The 17,599-nt window shown below is 32.7% G+C and overlaps 1 protein-coding gene across 1 annotated transcript in view; it reads left to right on the plus strand.

The window, feature by feature from the left end:
* TRPC4 (transient receptor potential cation channel subfamily C member 4) overlaps nucleotides 1-17,599 on the plus strand; it is a 280,213-nt gene that overhangs the window by 225,190 nt on the left and 37,424 nt on the right. The window contains exon 5 of the mRNA XM_051987405.1: nucleotides 14,129-14,268. Coding sequence (XP_051843365.1) covers nucleotides 14,129-14,268 — 140 coding nt within the window. The remainder of the gene's footprint in view (nucleotides 1-14,128; nucleotides 14,269-17,599) is intronic.

The raw sequence follows: 17,599 nt of genomic DNA on the forward strand, positions 1-17,599 counted from the left end.
ACATATATATTTTAAGAGCCTTAGGAGAAAGAAGTCTTCCTCTACATGTTTTGTTTATATAGCACAGAGACTGAAGATATATTGCACATTTCTTGAAAGTGGGAAAACTACATCTTAATTATAGAAATAGGTTTCTCTAAGTTGTATTTCCTTTGGTTCTGGGGTGACAAATCAAACAGCTTTCTTTGCATATAAAAATGCAAATGCCTTAGAATGTGGGCAGCCTGAAACATGGTATTTTTTGTTTTGTTTTGTTTGGATTTTGCCCCATATAAAATCAATAAAAGTACATTTAAAACATTCAAATGATTTTTTATGGCTTGTTTAGTGCATAAAACAAATCATACATATAGATAAAATCCAGATGCAAATTTGACCCAATAACCAAATAGATTATTATTCCTTCCCTTACTCTGAAGTTTCTACCCAGTTTAAATGACTGTACTTCAATGAGGTTTTCCCTAATTTTCCCTTTAACCTTCCCCCAAAGTACCTCCCCCACATCAAGCAACCTGGACCTCACCTAGAATTTTATGCTTTGTTAGGGACTCTTAAAGGGGCAGATTTTATAAAGCTGTCATCAGAATCAGGAAGACTGGATTCAGGCAATGTGGGCTATGTTATTGGTTGTATGACATTGAACAAGCCACTGAATATCTCAGTACTAATGTAAACTCTCTAACACTAGATATTGCATATCTATATTATTACAGGGAGGTTTGTTATTTGTGATTATATATACCAGTGAAACATTAGATCTTATCTTTGAAAAATTACATACATTTTAAACAATCTATTATCTACATCCCTTTCTTAATGCCATAATGATGTAATCTCCTAGATGAATATAGCTATCTCCTTTTTCTCTGGGATGATTCATTACCAATCTGTTAACATTCCAATAAATCTGCATTCCCCAGAGATGGAACACTACCATTTGATTTCTATTCAAACTCTCTCAGGTTCCTAGGAGAATAGTCCATCTCTATGTATGTGTTTATATGGGGGTCTAAGGTGGGGTGGGGAAAAATACTATGACTATGACCCTGGTTTGTTGACCAAAGGGTATTCTTAATAGTGAGGGTTGTGTGACTTTTTTTGTGATTTGGCACTTATGTAATACAAGTATTACTACAAAATGATATTGTTCAGGTTAATAATTTGTAATGTACTGAGACATTGAGTATACAGAGTTGCTTAGGAACTAAAAAAAAAAAAAAGAAAAAAAAGAAAAGAAAATATATGGAAGAAAAAAAGAAATGTGAAATAACATAAGTTTAATCTAACATAATTAATAGATGATTTTAATGATAATCTTAAAAGGAAACAAAAATAACTTAAAGGTTAAGACAATAGGAAAAATCATTATCTGGGAAAGAAAGGGATGAAAATATGCCCTTTTTGGTAGAGAAAAAATAGTCACTATACCATTGCTTTTGGTCCTGGTGGCCACTTCCCAAGGAGGGAAATGATCCTCAAATTAGGAATTGGAAGTTCCTTGAGAGCACATTTTCTATAGCTATGGCTTATTGTTGTTATTTAGTCATTTCATTCATGCTGAATCTTTGTGAACCCTGTGGACTTCTGTTCATGGGATTTTCTTGGAAAGAATACTGGAGTGGTTTGCCCTTTTCCAGTCCTGTGACAAATAGAGTTTAAGTAAATTATTCAAGTTCACACAGCTAAGATGTTCCTGAGGTAAGATTTGAACTCAGATCCTCCTGACATGAAGCCTAGTATTCTACTGTGCCATCTAGCTATCTCACAGCCAAGGCTTAGTTCAGTGTTAATATTTAATAACCATTTAATGTTGATATGGAAATGATTTTCAATATTTTGCAGATTTTCCAGAATTACTTTCAATCCAGGTAATTCCTTTTCTTCATTATCTATAAAGGAAGTTCACCATAAAATAGTTTCTATCAACTACATGTGTGATTGACATTAGTAAGAGGATTTCAAAATTATGGTTCCTTTTTGTTTCATTTTTATGAGTAAACAGATTTTATGATTGTTAACTATGTTGTTACCTCTAGAACAGGGTCCTTGCTCTTGATTCCATCCATGTCACATCATAATAGATTAATAACTAAAGTGCAAATATTTCATAGCCCATCTCTAATTTATTAGGTTAAAAATGGTAATAACTTTTGAGAGACAGAGTAACATTTTTGATTTAGGAAGCTGGTTGACTCATATTCTTTCCCAAAGGTTATAAAGACCAATTATGATTTTTATATGTAACATTTCTACTAATTATACTGACAGACTAGAATAGACTTGCTATGTCATTGTACTGGGAAAATGTAACTGATGTCACAAGTTTACATATTAAAATAGCAACACGATATCAGTTAAAAAAAAAAAACTACTGAACATCTTGACGGATTTGAATCTTGACTTTAAAAACCCATTCATTGTGAAATTATAGGCAAGCCACTTAACCCCTTGCAACTTCATTTCCTTCCTTTGCCAAGTGGGAATAATAGTGCTCAAAGGAACTGTCTTACAGTCTATAGAGAAGATCAAATGAGATTGTGTATATACTTTTCAAGCCTTAAAGTGCCATATAAATGATAGCTATTATTATTTTGAGTGGTTTTATTCTTGGTATTTTTCTGTGACAAATGAAATTATGGTTACCAAGTGGAAGACCAGGGTAACAGAATTATAGGATCTTGAATCTGAGTTGGAAGGGATCTTATCATCCCTCTATTCCAAACCATGTATCAAACAGTCCCTACCATGCCATACCCAACACCTGGTCATCTAGTCTCTGCTTTAAGATCTCTTAGAAGGTGGAACCTATTACCACTTTTGGGTAGTTCTACTTGTTCATTAGATTGTGACCTCCTTCATGCCAAGACTTGTTTTTGTTTCATTTTGTATGCCCAGCACTTCTCATTGTGCCTGAGAAATGGTACTGACAGAGGAAACTTTCCCTGACAACAAGCCTATGTTGGCTTTTTTTAACCATTCCAACCATTGTTCCCAGTTTTATCTACATGGACAGACAGAATACTTCTGATTACTGATCAACATTATAGCCTTTCAAATACTTGAAGACACTACTGTCATACTACCACAGAATTGCCTACCCTTAGTCTTTTAGTCTGTGAATTAAACTTGCCCCCTTTGAACTCATCCTCATGTAATCTCTTCATAATATTTCTTATGTTCCCTATCTATACTTATATAGTGAGCACGTTGGAACAGACCCTTATAAACTTAAGCCTGGAATATTGCCATAAACCTGAAGTCTCTACCTATTGCATGTCATATCAAAGTGATTTTCCTAAGATGAAGATCTGATGATGTTATATTTTGATTCAATAAACTCAAGGGGATTCTCTAAGACATTATATAAAATCTTCTGTTTTTTGCTTTTAAAGTCATCCCAACATGACCACTTTTTTACACGTTATTTCCCTCTATATGCTTTTTGATCTAGCAAAATTGGCTTTCTTGCTTTTCCTCAGAATATATGACATTTATCTCCCAGCCCTGTGTTTTTTTATTGACTGTTTCATATGCCTAGAATGCCCTCGCTCTTCAACTATTCCTCCTGGTACCCTGATACCTTCATTCAAGACTCAAGTCAGATTGGGTTTTCTGCAAGAGACCCACTTATATCCCTTATCTCTGAGATTACTTTTCATTTATCATGAATTAATTGTTTATGTACATTGTTATTTGCAAGTTGCCTCTCCACTAGAACGTGAGCTCCTGGAGGGCAGGATCCATATTTCTGGCCTTCCTTGTGTTTCTGGTGATTAGAACGGTTGCTGGCAAATTAAGAAATGCTTCTTGACAGACTGGTAGATATTAATTCAGTTCCCTTAATCATTCTGATTACTATCTTCTTGATGTTTTTCAGTTTTTCGATGGGCTGTGCAGTGGATAGAGTCTGGGTATAGAGTAAGGAAGGTCTGAGTTCAAATTTGACTTCAGATACTTGATAGCTGTGTGATATTGGACGTTCAACTTCTCTCTCTTGATCTCAACTGTAAAATGATAGCACTTACTTCTAAGGGGGGGTTGTTAAAATTAAATAAAATAATGCTTGTAAAAACATATTCAATACAGTGCCTGATGCAGAGTAGGTGCTGATAAGTATGCTACTTATCATCATCATCATCAGTATCTTTACTAATTGTGGTGGTGCCATTAAGTTCTATATAGCTGGGTTCTAATATTGGCAGAGTGCAGTGGGACTATCACTTCCCTCTTACTGGGAGGTATACCTCATTTAGTGTAGTCTGAGATCATATTAGCTCTAAAGGTACTAAATCACATTGCTGGAATATTTTGAATTTCAATCAGTTTTTATTTTTATTTTTATTTTTTTATTTTTACACCATATTTATTATTGTTATTATAGCTTTTTATTTACAAAACATATACATGGGTAATTTTTCAACATTGATCCTTTCAAAATCTTCTGCTCCAAATTTTCCCTTCCTTCCCCCCCACCCCCTCTTTTAGATGGCAGGTTGTCCAATAATGTTAAATATGTTAAAGTATATTTAAATCCAACATATGTATACATATTTATACAGTTATCTTGCTCCACAAGAAAAATCGGATCTAGGAAAAAAAACCAAAAAAAAACCTGAGAAGGAAAACAAAAATGCAAGCAAACAATAACAGAAAGAGTGAAAATGCTATGTTGTGGTCCACACTCATTTCCCATAGTTCTCTCTCTGGGTGTAGATGACTGTCTTCATTAAAGAACAATTGGAATTGGTTTGAATCATTTCATTATTGAAGAGAGCCATGTCTATCAGAATTGATCATCGTATAGTCTTCTTGTTGCTGTGTATAATGATCTCCTGGTTCTGCTCATTTCATTTAGCATCAATTCATGAAAATCTTTCCAGGCCTCTCTGAAATTATCCTGTTGGTCATTTCTTATGGAACAATAACAATTCTTTAACATTCATATACCACAATTTATTTAGCCATTCTCCAATTGATGGGAATCCATTCATCAATCACAGTTTAAATTTAAGAGGCAGCCAGTTGACATAAGGGATGGAATGGTGGTCTGGCGTCAGGATGACTTTAACTCAAATCCTTCCTTAGACATTTACTAACTGTGAAACCCTGGGGAAGTCATTAGATCTCTGTCTGCCTTAGTTTCTTCAACTTTAAAATGGGGGTGATGATAGCACCTACTTCACAGGGTTGTTGTAAGATCAAATGAGATAATATTTGTAAAAGATCACTTAGCACAGTGCTTGGTACATATTTGATATTTAATAGTTACTTATTCCCATCCCATCTCCATTCCAATCCATTAAAACCCTTCAATCTTCTTTCCAGAAAAAAAAAATCTCTCTCTAACTATGCTATACATATTTTGAAATTATAAAGTTGACTTTACATTTATTCCAATTGGATTTCGTTTTCTTAGTTTCCTAGCCTTTTGAGATCCCTCTTGATCTTGGCTCTGTTGTTCAATGTCTGAGCTACCCCTTCATTTTTTTATCTTCTACAAATTTAATGAGCATTTTTATTTATTGCTTTCAACAGTTCATTAATAAAAATATTTAAAAGTATAGGATCAAATCTGGATCTGTATGTTTCTTTCTCTACTAAAAGGTTCCTATCAAGTTGATATTGAACCATTAGTAGCTTCTGAGTGCACATCCAACCATTTCTGAATATCAAGTTGATATTGAACCATTAGTAGCTTCTGAGTGCACATCCAACCATTTCTGAATCCATTTAAATGTATCATCATCTAACCCATGTTTTTTTTTTTTTTTTTTTTGTTTGTTTGTTTGTTTGTTTTTTGTTTTTTTTTGTTTGTTTGTTTGTTTAACTGAGACAATTGGTATTAAGTGACTTGCCCAGGGTCGCACAGCTGGGAAGTGTTAATTGTCTGAGACCAAATTTGAACTCAGGTCATCCTGTCTTCAGGACTGGTGCTCTATCCACTGTGTCACCTAGCTGCTCTTAGAACATATCTTTCCATCTTCTCCCCAATAATGGTACAAGAAACTATAAAAATCTACTGAAAATTAGACTCTGCATCATATATTCCTTTCCTCTACCAGTTTCATAATTTTATTTAAAAAGTAAATGAGATTATAATGCTGTGACAAGTTTCTGATGAAACTGAATTGGTTTTTTGTAGTACATACTTATCTTTTTGATGTTGATCAACCATCTCTTTAATTATTGCTTCCAGAAAATTTCCAGGAACTGAAGACAAGCTTATCCTATAGTTGCAGAATCAATTTTCTTTCACATTTATTAAACATTGGATTGTTTGTCCACTATCTTATGGTGTCTCTGTAGTTTTCTACAATTCTTCAAATACTATTTTTTTTATATTTGTACAGATCATTTGTACAAAATGTCTTGAATTCATCAAGGCAATCAGAACAACTAAGTATTCCCTTTCAATCTCTTTCATTATTGTTGGCATTTGTTATTCAGTTATTTTCAGTTATCTTCCACATTTGGGGTTTTCTTGGCAAAGATACCAGAGTGGTTTGACAATTTGTTTTCCAGCTCATTTTAGAGATGACACAATTGAGGACAATGGGATTAAATGACCCTGGGTCACAAAGATAATAAATGTCTAAGATCAGATTTAAACTCAGGAAAGTTTACTCTTCCTGATTTCAGGTCTATCACTTTATCCACTATGCTACGTAACTGCATTTTGGGCATTGATCTCCCCATTAATCATTTTCATTCAGTCATTTCAGGTACAAATGTCTATGGGGAAGGCAGGGTAAAGAAAACAGAAGTAAAACAATTGAGTTGCTTCATTTTCTCTCTTTTGTGAATTACCATTAACCTAGTAGAACTATCATACTTATCCTTTGCTACTCTTTTTTTTTTTCTCTCCCAACCTAACTTTTAAAAAAGGTTTTGTTATTCTTATCTTCACCTATCCTTTGTGTCTTCCAAATTTCATTCTTATAGATATCCTTCCTCTACCTGGCCCAACTTCCCATGTAGTATTTACTACACTGAATCCTCAATTTTTCCAGAATCGCTTGAAAGCTTTTCCAAAATATAGAGTGCATGACAGACTGTGCAGATTTTCTCAACAATTCTATCACAAATCACAAAGTCATGAGCATCCCAACCTCCTTCAAGACTCCCATTACTTCTATCACAACATTGAGTAAAAACAAGATCCAGGACACAATTACGTACATCTCCCTGTTGGTTCTATTATCTTCTGAAGATTAGAATTTTCACTCTGATAATTCAAGAAGTCAGAGAGATAGAGACAGACACAGAGACAGAGAGACAGAGGCAGTGAGAAAAACAGAGAGAAAGGGAAAGAGAAAGAGTGATAGGTACAGATATAGATACAGTAACACATGTATATACAATTATTACCATTTCAGAACATCTGGGCATCTATTTTGGAATTGGAGCGAAATGAAATACTTTTATTTCATAAATGACTCAACAAAAGCAAATTTACTTAGCCATATCAGGGGAAGGATTTGCAGGGAAATGAAAGAATATTCATTGAGGATGCACCCTTAATTCACCTAAGTATAATTTTTGGGATGATGGTTATTCTCTTGGTCTGAAGGCATAAGCTTGTGAGAGGAGGTCTGGTCCTTCATATTCTCACTTTTTTGTACTTATTTCACCAGAATGTTATATCAGTGACTTAAATAACCTAAGCCATTTAAATCTTGATAATAGTTTTCTTTCTCTTTAAGGAAAAAAAAAAAAAAACACTAGCTTAAACTGCAAAGATCTTAGGCTTCTAGACCTTTCCATGTTAGTTGCATTAGAAATTTCTCTATTTATTCTATTCAAATTCATCTCCTGTTCCTTCTCATTTAGAATCCAGAAATAGAAATCAATCAGTTTAATCAACAAGCATTTAGGTAGAATCTTTTCTTCCTGTTGTAGTACTAAACACTGATATAAACCATACAAATCCAAAGAATGGATAAGCTCTACTCTCAACAACATGACATTTAAACTGGAGAAGATAACAAATTCATATATATATATATATATATATATACACATATATATATATATACATATAATATATTATATATATATATAATGAATGTAACAATAATAAATACAAGGTACTTAAGGAGACAGGGCACTAGTATTTGAATGAATAAACAAAATCTTCCTAGGGACAGCAGTGCTTTAGCTGTGTTTTGATGGAAGAGATTCTTGGAAATGGAAGAAAAATGGGAAGATATCACAGGAATGGTGATGGTTACTACAAAGATATAGAGATGGAAGAAATACTAAGAAGGCCAATTTAACTGGCTCAGTGCTTTACTATTGAAAGAATGAGACCAGGTTCAAATCAGTCATTTGAGGCTTGGTTAACTGCTTGTTAGATAACTGCAGATTATGTTTAGGAAGTAAAGCTGAATAATTTGCTTTTTGTGACTAGGGGAATTAAATCAGAGTAGTTCTTTGTAAACTTTTTTTTCTTTTCAAAGGAGAAAAGAAAATATGAAAGTACTTACACATTTCTCCATGTAAATGAACAAAAAAATCACATAAGTCCTCATAAGTACTAAATATTTATTAAGTAGAGTTGAATCAGGTGGAAATTTGATATTTTCCCTGTGAAAAAGGTTCTTCTCCAACCATTAATTACTATTTTTTCCATCTGCAGAAATAGTCCAGCTGAGCCTATGTTTTCATGGGAATATTGAAATGACAGGAAACCTGTGACAGCAATCTCAGAAAGAGTGCTTTATTACAACATTGCCATCAGAGTGGTGGGAGGTACATTCTTAGACTTTGCATCAAATCATTTCAAATATCAGTCAGAATGAATTTGCAGGGAGATAAATTTCAGGTGACTCAGAAGCCTTCATTTCATATTAATTACTAAAACTGACATGTGACAAAATAATTATCTTATTTCTCACATTTAAAAAAAATTCAGTTATCTAATTATGAAATGATTTTCACTGATGGTTGCCTGGATACTTTTCTCCAGAGATAGAAGTTTTAGTATCATAAATTAAGAATATCAGGTTTTGGTAAGACCTAATAACAAATGGTTAGTTGCACAGTAGAATGAGCTTTGGCTAGGAAGGGTTTGGTTCAAACACTGCCTAGGTGACATTGTCATTTAACTTCTTGGGCCTTTAGTTTCCTTAAATTTTAAGTGAGTTAAGTTGGAATAGATAATTTCTGTGGTCCCTTTTACCTCTACTTCTATGAACTTCTGTTTAATCACTCTTTTTACCTCTGACATGATCCCTTTTTCTGTCAATCCAATAAATGTTGAGTTCTTATTATATTATGTACACTGTATTAAGCACCAGTGGATGAAGTTGTTTCAAAAGTCTCTTCAAATGGAAATGAAAAATTTCTCACGATTTCCTTCAACTCACTAATATAGATCTTTCAGTAGGAAAATAGTTTCTAAGTTTTCATAGATCTAGCCCAACTCTGTAGTATTGTGCTATGTTAGATAACTTTCAAGGCTGTATCCTCCCACACACAGACCTCAAAATACTAAAAGACCCATCATAGGGGAAACAATAATGTTTGTTCTTGTCAATGAAAAAGTTGCTTTTTGTTTTTTGTTCTACTAAAGTTTTCTTTTTGTCTTAATTCTGGGTGAATAAGAGAGTGAAAAGCCAAGCTGAAAATTATGTTTCAGTTTCAGATTTCTCACATGAAATTAAGGGAACTATTTTTTCAATGGCACATTTGCAGCCTGCTCTCTCACCAAACATACTTTTATTTTCATAGTTAACCATGAGAAGATACGATGAAAATGAAAATAACACAGATTTTAAAACCCATTATGGGTAAGGTAGGAAATAAATATTAAAAACAGCCCAGTATCAACAATAATTGCTTAGAAGCAAAAATATCCTTTCATTAGACCATATTTTTTTTCTCTTTATTATTAACATTTGACATCATTGTTTTCAACTGGGCCTAATTCCAAACTTTAGGTTATAAACAGTTATAAATCATAGGAACCAGTTTATAGATCATTACTACTAAGGGGAATAATATGTAAACCCCTCCTTTTTTCCTATTATCTGATTGTCAAGATAAACTTCCTTTTATACTACTTCCTCATTTTGTATGAATTTGTTGAAACTACTTCCTTATTCCATTTCCCTACATCAATTAAGTCACAGGATTTTTTCCATCTTTGTTTGGGAGATATGCAATCTAGATGCATTCTTCAATGTTCCTCTAATTTTTTCATTCTTTTTTTTTTCTTAATAGTATTTTATTTTTCCAAATGCATATAAAGATCTTTTTCAACATTCACTAAAAACTTGTTCCATATTTTTCTCCCTTCTTCCTTACCTCCCCCTCACCAAGACAGCAAGCAATCTGATATGTTAAATATGTGCTACCCTTTTAAATATATTTCCATATTTGTCACGCTGTACAATAAAAATAACACCAAAAGGGAAAAAAAAAACATGAAAAAGGAAAAAAAAGTGAAAATGCTATGATTTAATCCATATTCAGCCTTCATAAGTACTTTTTTCTCGATATGATGGATACTTTTCATCCCATCTCTATCCCAAGTCTATTAGAATTGCCTTGATTCATTGCTTCATTGAGAAGGTCCAAGTCCATCCCAGTTGATCATCACATAATCTTGTTCTTACTGTGTATTCTGTTCTCCTAGTTCTGCTCACTTCACTCAGTATCAGTTCATGCAAGTCTTTCCAGACTTTCTGAAATCAGCCTGCTCTTCATTTCTTATGGAACAATAAAATTACGTTACATTCATCTATTCCCCAACTGATGGGCATTTATTCCATTTCCAGTTTCTCATCTCTACAAAAAAGAGCTGCCACAAACAATTTTTGCATATATGGGTCCTTTTCCATGTTTTATTATCTCTTCAGGATATAGGCCCAGTAAAAATTTCATCCTTTTAAGATTTTAAGACTTCCTGGAGAGGAAGCCAACATTAGGATCCATAGTGATTTGCCAATAGTGGGTTCTCCATGACTATGTATTGAGTGAATACATTAATATAGTCAGAGTTGGAAAAAGGCAAACTTTTACCACTATATGTGAAGTTATAGTCCAAAGAAACCTGAATTGAATCTGGAAGCCCGCTTTTTATTCCTACTCTTCCATATACCAAGTATCTAACTTTTGGCAAGATCTTCAGCTTGCTCTTCTGTAAAATAAAGGAATTTGGGTTATATATTACATAAAGTCCCTCCCTAGCACCAAATCCTGAATTCCCATGATTCACCATCACTGACATCACTCTTAATTACCATCTGACAAGACAGGATGGTCAATCATATCATGTGAATTGGAGTCTCATATTTGATGAAGGAAGGATGAAAAAAATCCTTGAACCAATTAACAGTATTTAGAAATATTATTCAAAGTCAAAATAAAATACTCAACTGTATGAGTATTTAGCCTGAATGGCCCTCCTCTTTTCTTCTTTGCATTACTCCTATATGTTAGAATTGAGATAAGATGATAGTGTGCAGAGAGCAGAGGAGGACCCATATTACGTACAAGCTCTTAGCCATCAATTCCAAAGGAAGAATTTTATTTCAATATTAGTTTTGCCAATTGTCACTGAATCACAGAATCATAGATTCTATGATATCCAGGCCTCTCCAAATAATGGAATCCCTTCTAAATAATTCCTAACAAGTGGTCATCTAGCTTTTACTCTAATATTCCTAGTGATATGACCAAACTATTGTATCCAGACAGTCCTAATAATAAAGCATCTCCTTTATATGTCTTTATATCTATATTTACATCTTTTTTTATATCAACATATATTTATTATCTCTTGTTATGCATATTATACATATGCATTTTTCTCTTTAATTTTTTCTTTGTATTGACTTCTGGGACAAGACAGAAATATCTTATCTTCTACATGACTATTCTTTGAAATAGTATAGTCTTTGCTCACTTGAAGTCAATTTTATTTTTTTGAGAAGAGATAATTATGAAGATAAGAGAAAAATTACTGATATTTAAGTTTGAAATTAATTATTATATTTATATTTGGTTATTACTATTTCTGAGGTTAATGACATTTGCAATACCTCAAATAAAAAATAAGGAGGCCAGACTTTGAAGTTCTGTGGTCAGGAGAGCATACTTTTTCACCCAAGGCACAGAATTGGAAGTCAGGAGACCTCATTATAATTATTATCTTCATTATCATTACTAACATTTAGATAGAAAGTTATGGTTTGCAAAATATTTTCTTTACATATATTATATCATTTATCACATTGACTTTATTTACTCTGTCTCCACTTGAGTATTTTTATTCTCCCCACTTTAGTTTCCTAGTGATTAAAAAGAGGAAGTACCTTCAAAATTCATATTGAAAAGCATGAAATTTTCACTGAAATATCAAGGAATTAGTTATAGACCATTGAGGTATCAGCTTGTGAAATGACATGTCACCTAATCCCTCATATTTCAATCATATTAATCACATATAATCCTGTGTTAAGATTTGTGTCCCCTGATTCAGCTTTCTTAAACATGTATCTATGTGTTTCTCTATAACTTTCCTTATCCATTTTCACAAACTAATAGATGAAATACAAATATCTACATGCTGTTTGAAGTTTACTCAAAAAATTACTTATGTAGAAGAAAAAATGCACTTCCTCTTTTCAACGATTTTGACAGAAATTTACAATTTCTTGTCCATATTTGGTCCATAAAAAAGAAATACGTTACTTTCCTTGGATATGTTCATTTAATCTACTGCTGGAAATAGGAAATTTTGCTGAATTGATCTGTGCTTTGGGGGCATAAAATGACTATTTGAATGTAAGAGTAAAATAGAAAACCATATATAATTAACATGAAATAGCAAAGAGTTCAGTATGTGTGTATATGTTAAAGTGATGTTAGACACTATATAAAGTTATAGTATTAGATAGAAATATGAAATTATTTTGAAGAGCATAACATTTTAAGACAATAGAGTAATAGAGCATGCGATTTGATTTGCACCATAAAGAAATTGTGTCAGAAACATCAATCACAGGTTACAAAGGTTTATGTGAAATAGCTCATGGCCTTAACCATCCAAGACTAAGCAAGGCAGAGTCGGGTGATTAAGCAATATGGGAAATGACTTTAAAATCTCAGGGAGCAGAGAAGAAAAGGGGGAGTAAGGGAAGGAGCCAGGAAAGAGTTTGGTTGTTCAAAGAAGGTCTCAAAGGTTGGAGACAGAATGGATAGATAAACAATGGATTCCAGTTTTATAGTTTGGGAAAATTGACCTGAGTATGAGTGAAAACAGGAATAAGATAGGCTCATTTTAGCAATTCCTGATATCCGATTTAGAGTTCAAAAGTTGTTTTAGAGTTAACATCATTTGTCTGTATGTATGTATGCCTGCATGTATGCATATTTTTATATACGAAAAAAGGAGGAGAGAGAGAGTCAGAGACACAGAAAGAGAAAGAGAAAGAGATTGGGGGGATGGGAGAGGGAGAGAGAAAATGAGAAAATTTTTTGTTATGGATAGATTCATATCTAGAAGCATTGGAATGTCTGTCATAATTTCTGTTGTGATTAATTCAGTTTGAAAGTAAGAAAATAGAATAGGGATATTTGAGAACAGATTAATACCTTCCATTCATCATGAGAAACGTATTAGTCTTGGCTTTTCAGATCCTTCCAGGAACTGTCCACTGATGTTAATTTCTCTAAAGGATAAAAGTAGAAATTAATCTCCCTCAGAAGCACATTTTCTATACTGGTTATAATAGCTTAATATTATACAAACACTTTAATATTTTCAAGATACTTTATTTACATTCATTATCTTCTTTTTTTTCCTCACAACAAAGCATTGAGATAAATGCTACACATATTAATTCCATTTTCCAGGTAAGAAAACTGAAACCAAGAGAAGTTAAATGACTAAGCAATGGACATTTATATGGAAGTGTTTGATGCAGAATTTGAACTTTTGTCATTTTCATTCTAAATGCAATGGTCTATTCATAAGACCATGCATGGCCTTATGAATAGCCTATATGCCCTTTACATATAATTACTTCTTAATGTGATAAATCAGTATTTAATATGACAAAAATTAAAGAATATAAGCTTATGAAATTACACTTAAATTGAATTTTTTTTCTATTTTCAGGTTTTATATGGGGTGAAATTAAACAGATGTGGGATGGTGGACTTCAAGATTATATCCATGACTGGTGGAACCTAATGGACTTTGTAATGAATTCATTATACTTGGCAACTATCTCTTTAAAAATTGTTGCATTTGTAAAGGTAATTTTTTAATATTATTCTTGGTTAAAGAAAAGGTTCTAATAATTAACAGTACTTTTAAAATCTATTATTGAAAAAAATTTAATTAATGGAAGCACCTAACCTCTTAGCAAACTATCAACATACTAAGAAAAGTCATCTGTTGCAATTTAGAAAGTAATGAGTGATTTAAAGTCATAAAATTGAATTTTAAGAAGAGAAGATCATTACCCAATATCATCATATCTACATTAAATCATGTTTCAGAATTACTATAAGAAATGTCCTAATTAATGTGCTCTTTCAAAGGCTAATGAAATTCCTCCCCTGCTCCCATACTGGTTAACATATGGCAACCAAAATATCCATTTTTATCCTTGAGAAAATAGCAGATAAAACCTCATAGAGAGATCAAAATATTGCACTTACAAACATTAAGATTATAATTTCAGCCTAAATTAATATGGTTTAATATCATTACTGGGAAGTACAATTTCTTTTTCCTCTGATCCCACTCAAGATGACAATGCTTGAAATCATACATACCCATTACTCCCCCAGGTTTTATACAACATCAATCTCACACTTAAACTACACACATTGCATAAAACAGTCTTTGTTCTTCAGTGACTAATGAAATTATTTTGTACTTGATGTAATTCTTCTAACCAAAGTCATAACATCTTGTCTTTTCCTCCTCCTTCCCTTTTCCTTTTTATTTTGCATCTGTTTTTTTTTTCAAGAAATATAGTAGTAAAGTGGGAAAAAGTCTGAACTTAGATATTAGGAGTTAGAAGATTCTGCCTAGAGACCCAGATATGTCTCTATCATGCTGTGTGAAATTGGAAAAATTATAGACATTTGGCCTGGAAGAGACTAAAGAGATTCTTTAGTCCAGAGGTGTCAAATGTGCTGCTGGGCACAATATTTCCAAATGCAGCCTGATTCAGACTGCATCAGATCAAAATGTAATTGAGAAATAACAAAACAAGTAAAAATACAGTAAACCATAGATAATATTACACTTCAAAAATAATTTATGCAACAACCATTATTCATGAGATGTAGTACTTGAAATTAGGTTGTCTTGATTCTGTAGCCAATTCTCTCTACATATACCACACTGCCTCTTAAAAAAAATGGAAATAAAATACTATCTTCCAGGGTTGCACTGGTAAATGTTTAACAATCAGCTCTGTCTCTCTCTCTCTTTGTGTGTGTGTGTGTGTGTGTGTGTGTGTGTGTGTGTGTGTCTTTATTTCTTTCTCCTTCCTTCCCTCCATCTGTCTATCTGTCTATCTCTGTCTCTTTGTTTACCTGCCTGTCTCTTCATATACACATGTATGTATGTAAGTATATATATATATATATATATATATATATATATACACACATATATGTATATATACACACACATGCACACACATACACACTATATATGAACACACATATATATGCACAGCTTTACATAATACATATGTATACATATATTTATTATATACACACATACATAACATACTTTCAAGCTTAATCTACATCCTTAACATTTGCTCCATCAGTTTTTTAAGTCTAGATAACCAAGAAAACAAAACATCAAACCCTGATTGATAGTGTTTTTTATTTTTATTCAGGTCTATACTAGGATGAAGTGATTTTTTCATTCCCTCTCCTGAGATGATGCTTAGTATAAATTAACTAAATATTTAATTTGACTTTGCAGGAACAATGAATTCAACTTAGTGAGTTAAAAGAGCAAACGCCTGTAAATCCAGGCTAACTGTTATTGATTAGTTAAATTCTTATATTAGTTTTCCCAGCATCCTTGCTATGTTGAGGGATAAAGAGATCATATATAAGTAATTTAAACATTATGCATTGTATGGGCAGTATAGTTGTTTTTATTTGCTCAACAAAGAAATTCTATTAGTTTTAGGATTGTTTTAATTTTTAAAATAATGTTGATTTACCAAATAGCTAAAAATTAATTTCCATACTTTTCATGGAAATTTCATGGTTTAAGAGTAAAAAAGCTTACAACTTGTGAATGTTTCCTACATTTTTAGAGTTATAAACTGATGGAGATGCAATGATAATTTATCTTTATCAAATGTAATGATTGATAATAGATCATGTTATTTTTACAATTTGTAGTTTATTAAAAACTTCATGCAAATTGTCACATTTGAACTCCGCAATAATCCTGAGATGAACAAAATAGATCTTTTCACTATTGCCATCCTACAGATAACAAAATTTTGACTTAGAAAAGGTAACAGATGCAACTAGTAATTTAAGAAAACACCAGAAAGCTATTTTTTTATTGTGCCAGATCAAGGTTAAATTCTTTCCAGTATATGATCCTTCTTCTACATTCATATTTTCCTCTCTTATATGACTTGTCTTTTAAATTCTATAGGACACTTTTTTTAATTGGCAACTAAAAATCCTCTCCTGTCTCCCTCTCCCTTTCTCTCTCTCTCTCTCTCTCTCTCTCTCTCTCTCTCTCTCTCGCTCTCTCTTTTTCTATGTCTTTTGCCTCTCTATGTTTCTTTGTCTCTGTCTTTTTCTTGTTGTGTCATTCTAACTTTGTTGCTGTCTTTCTCCTTATAAATCAAGTTCCATCTCTTTTTCTGTTTTATTCTCTTTCTCTGTCTCTCCATTGCTTTCTTCCTCTCTCTGTTTTTTGGTCTTCAACTGTCTCTCTCTCTGTCTCTGTTTCTCTATTCCTCTATCTGTTTCTCTGTCTTTGTCTCTCTGTGATGTTTCTGTGTGTGTGTGTGTGTGTGTGTGTGTGTGTGTGTTTGTGGCTCTGTCTCTCTCTTCTCTGATAATATCTCTATCTCTGTCTTCTGGAGGCACTCACTTACAGAAATGTCACCTTCTTGTTGTTTTAGTTGTACTGCAGCTCAGAATTCCCTAGATGCAAGCCACCAGCCTCAGTTTCCTGGAGTGCGTGAATTTAGGCATGCATGATCCACCTGACAGGAACTGCTTTTCATTTCTGTTAGTTTATTCTATACTTTTCTTTATATCATACCTTTTAGGATGTAGAAATTATAAATTGAACCTTGATATACTGAGATATACATATACATACATACATATATATTACAACATCCAGATAAGAATAGGAGAGCAAAAAATGCTTCAGTTTTCAATATGCTCATAAATCTTGGCTTGTAGACTAGCGAATGTTGGGATGCATGCCAGGATTTCTTAATTTATTTGCATTTTGCAATATTTGAACTTGTTTTTAAATGTAGTTCTGAGATAGTATGTTTTTCCATAAATGGAAAGTTTTCATTATTTGGTTCCCTTTCCCCTGATTTCTGCAGAGGTGTTAGTTAATGCT

Source organism: Antechinus flavipes, chromosome 3 (assembly GCF_016432865.1).
Source record: "Antechinus flavipes isolate AdamAnt ecotype Samford, QLD, Australia chromosome 3, AdamAnt_v2, whole genome shotgun sequence".
Classification (NCBI taxonomy): Eukaryota; Metazoa; Chordata; class Mammalia; order Dasyuromorphia; family Dasyuridae; genus Antechinus; species Antechinus flavipes.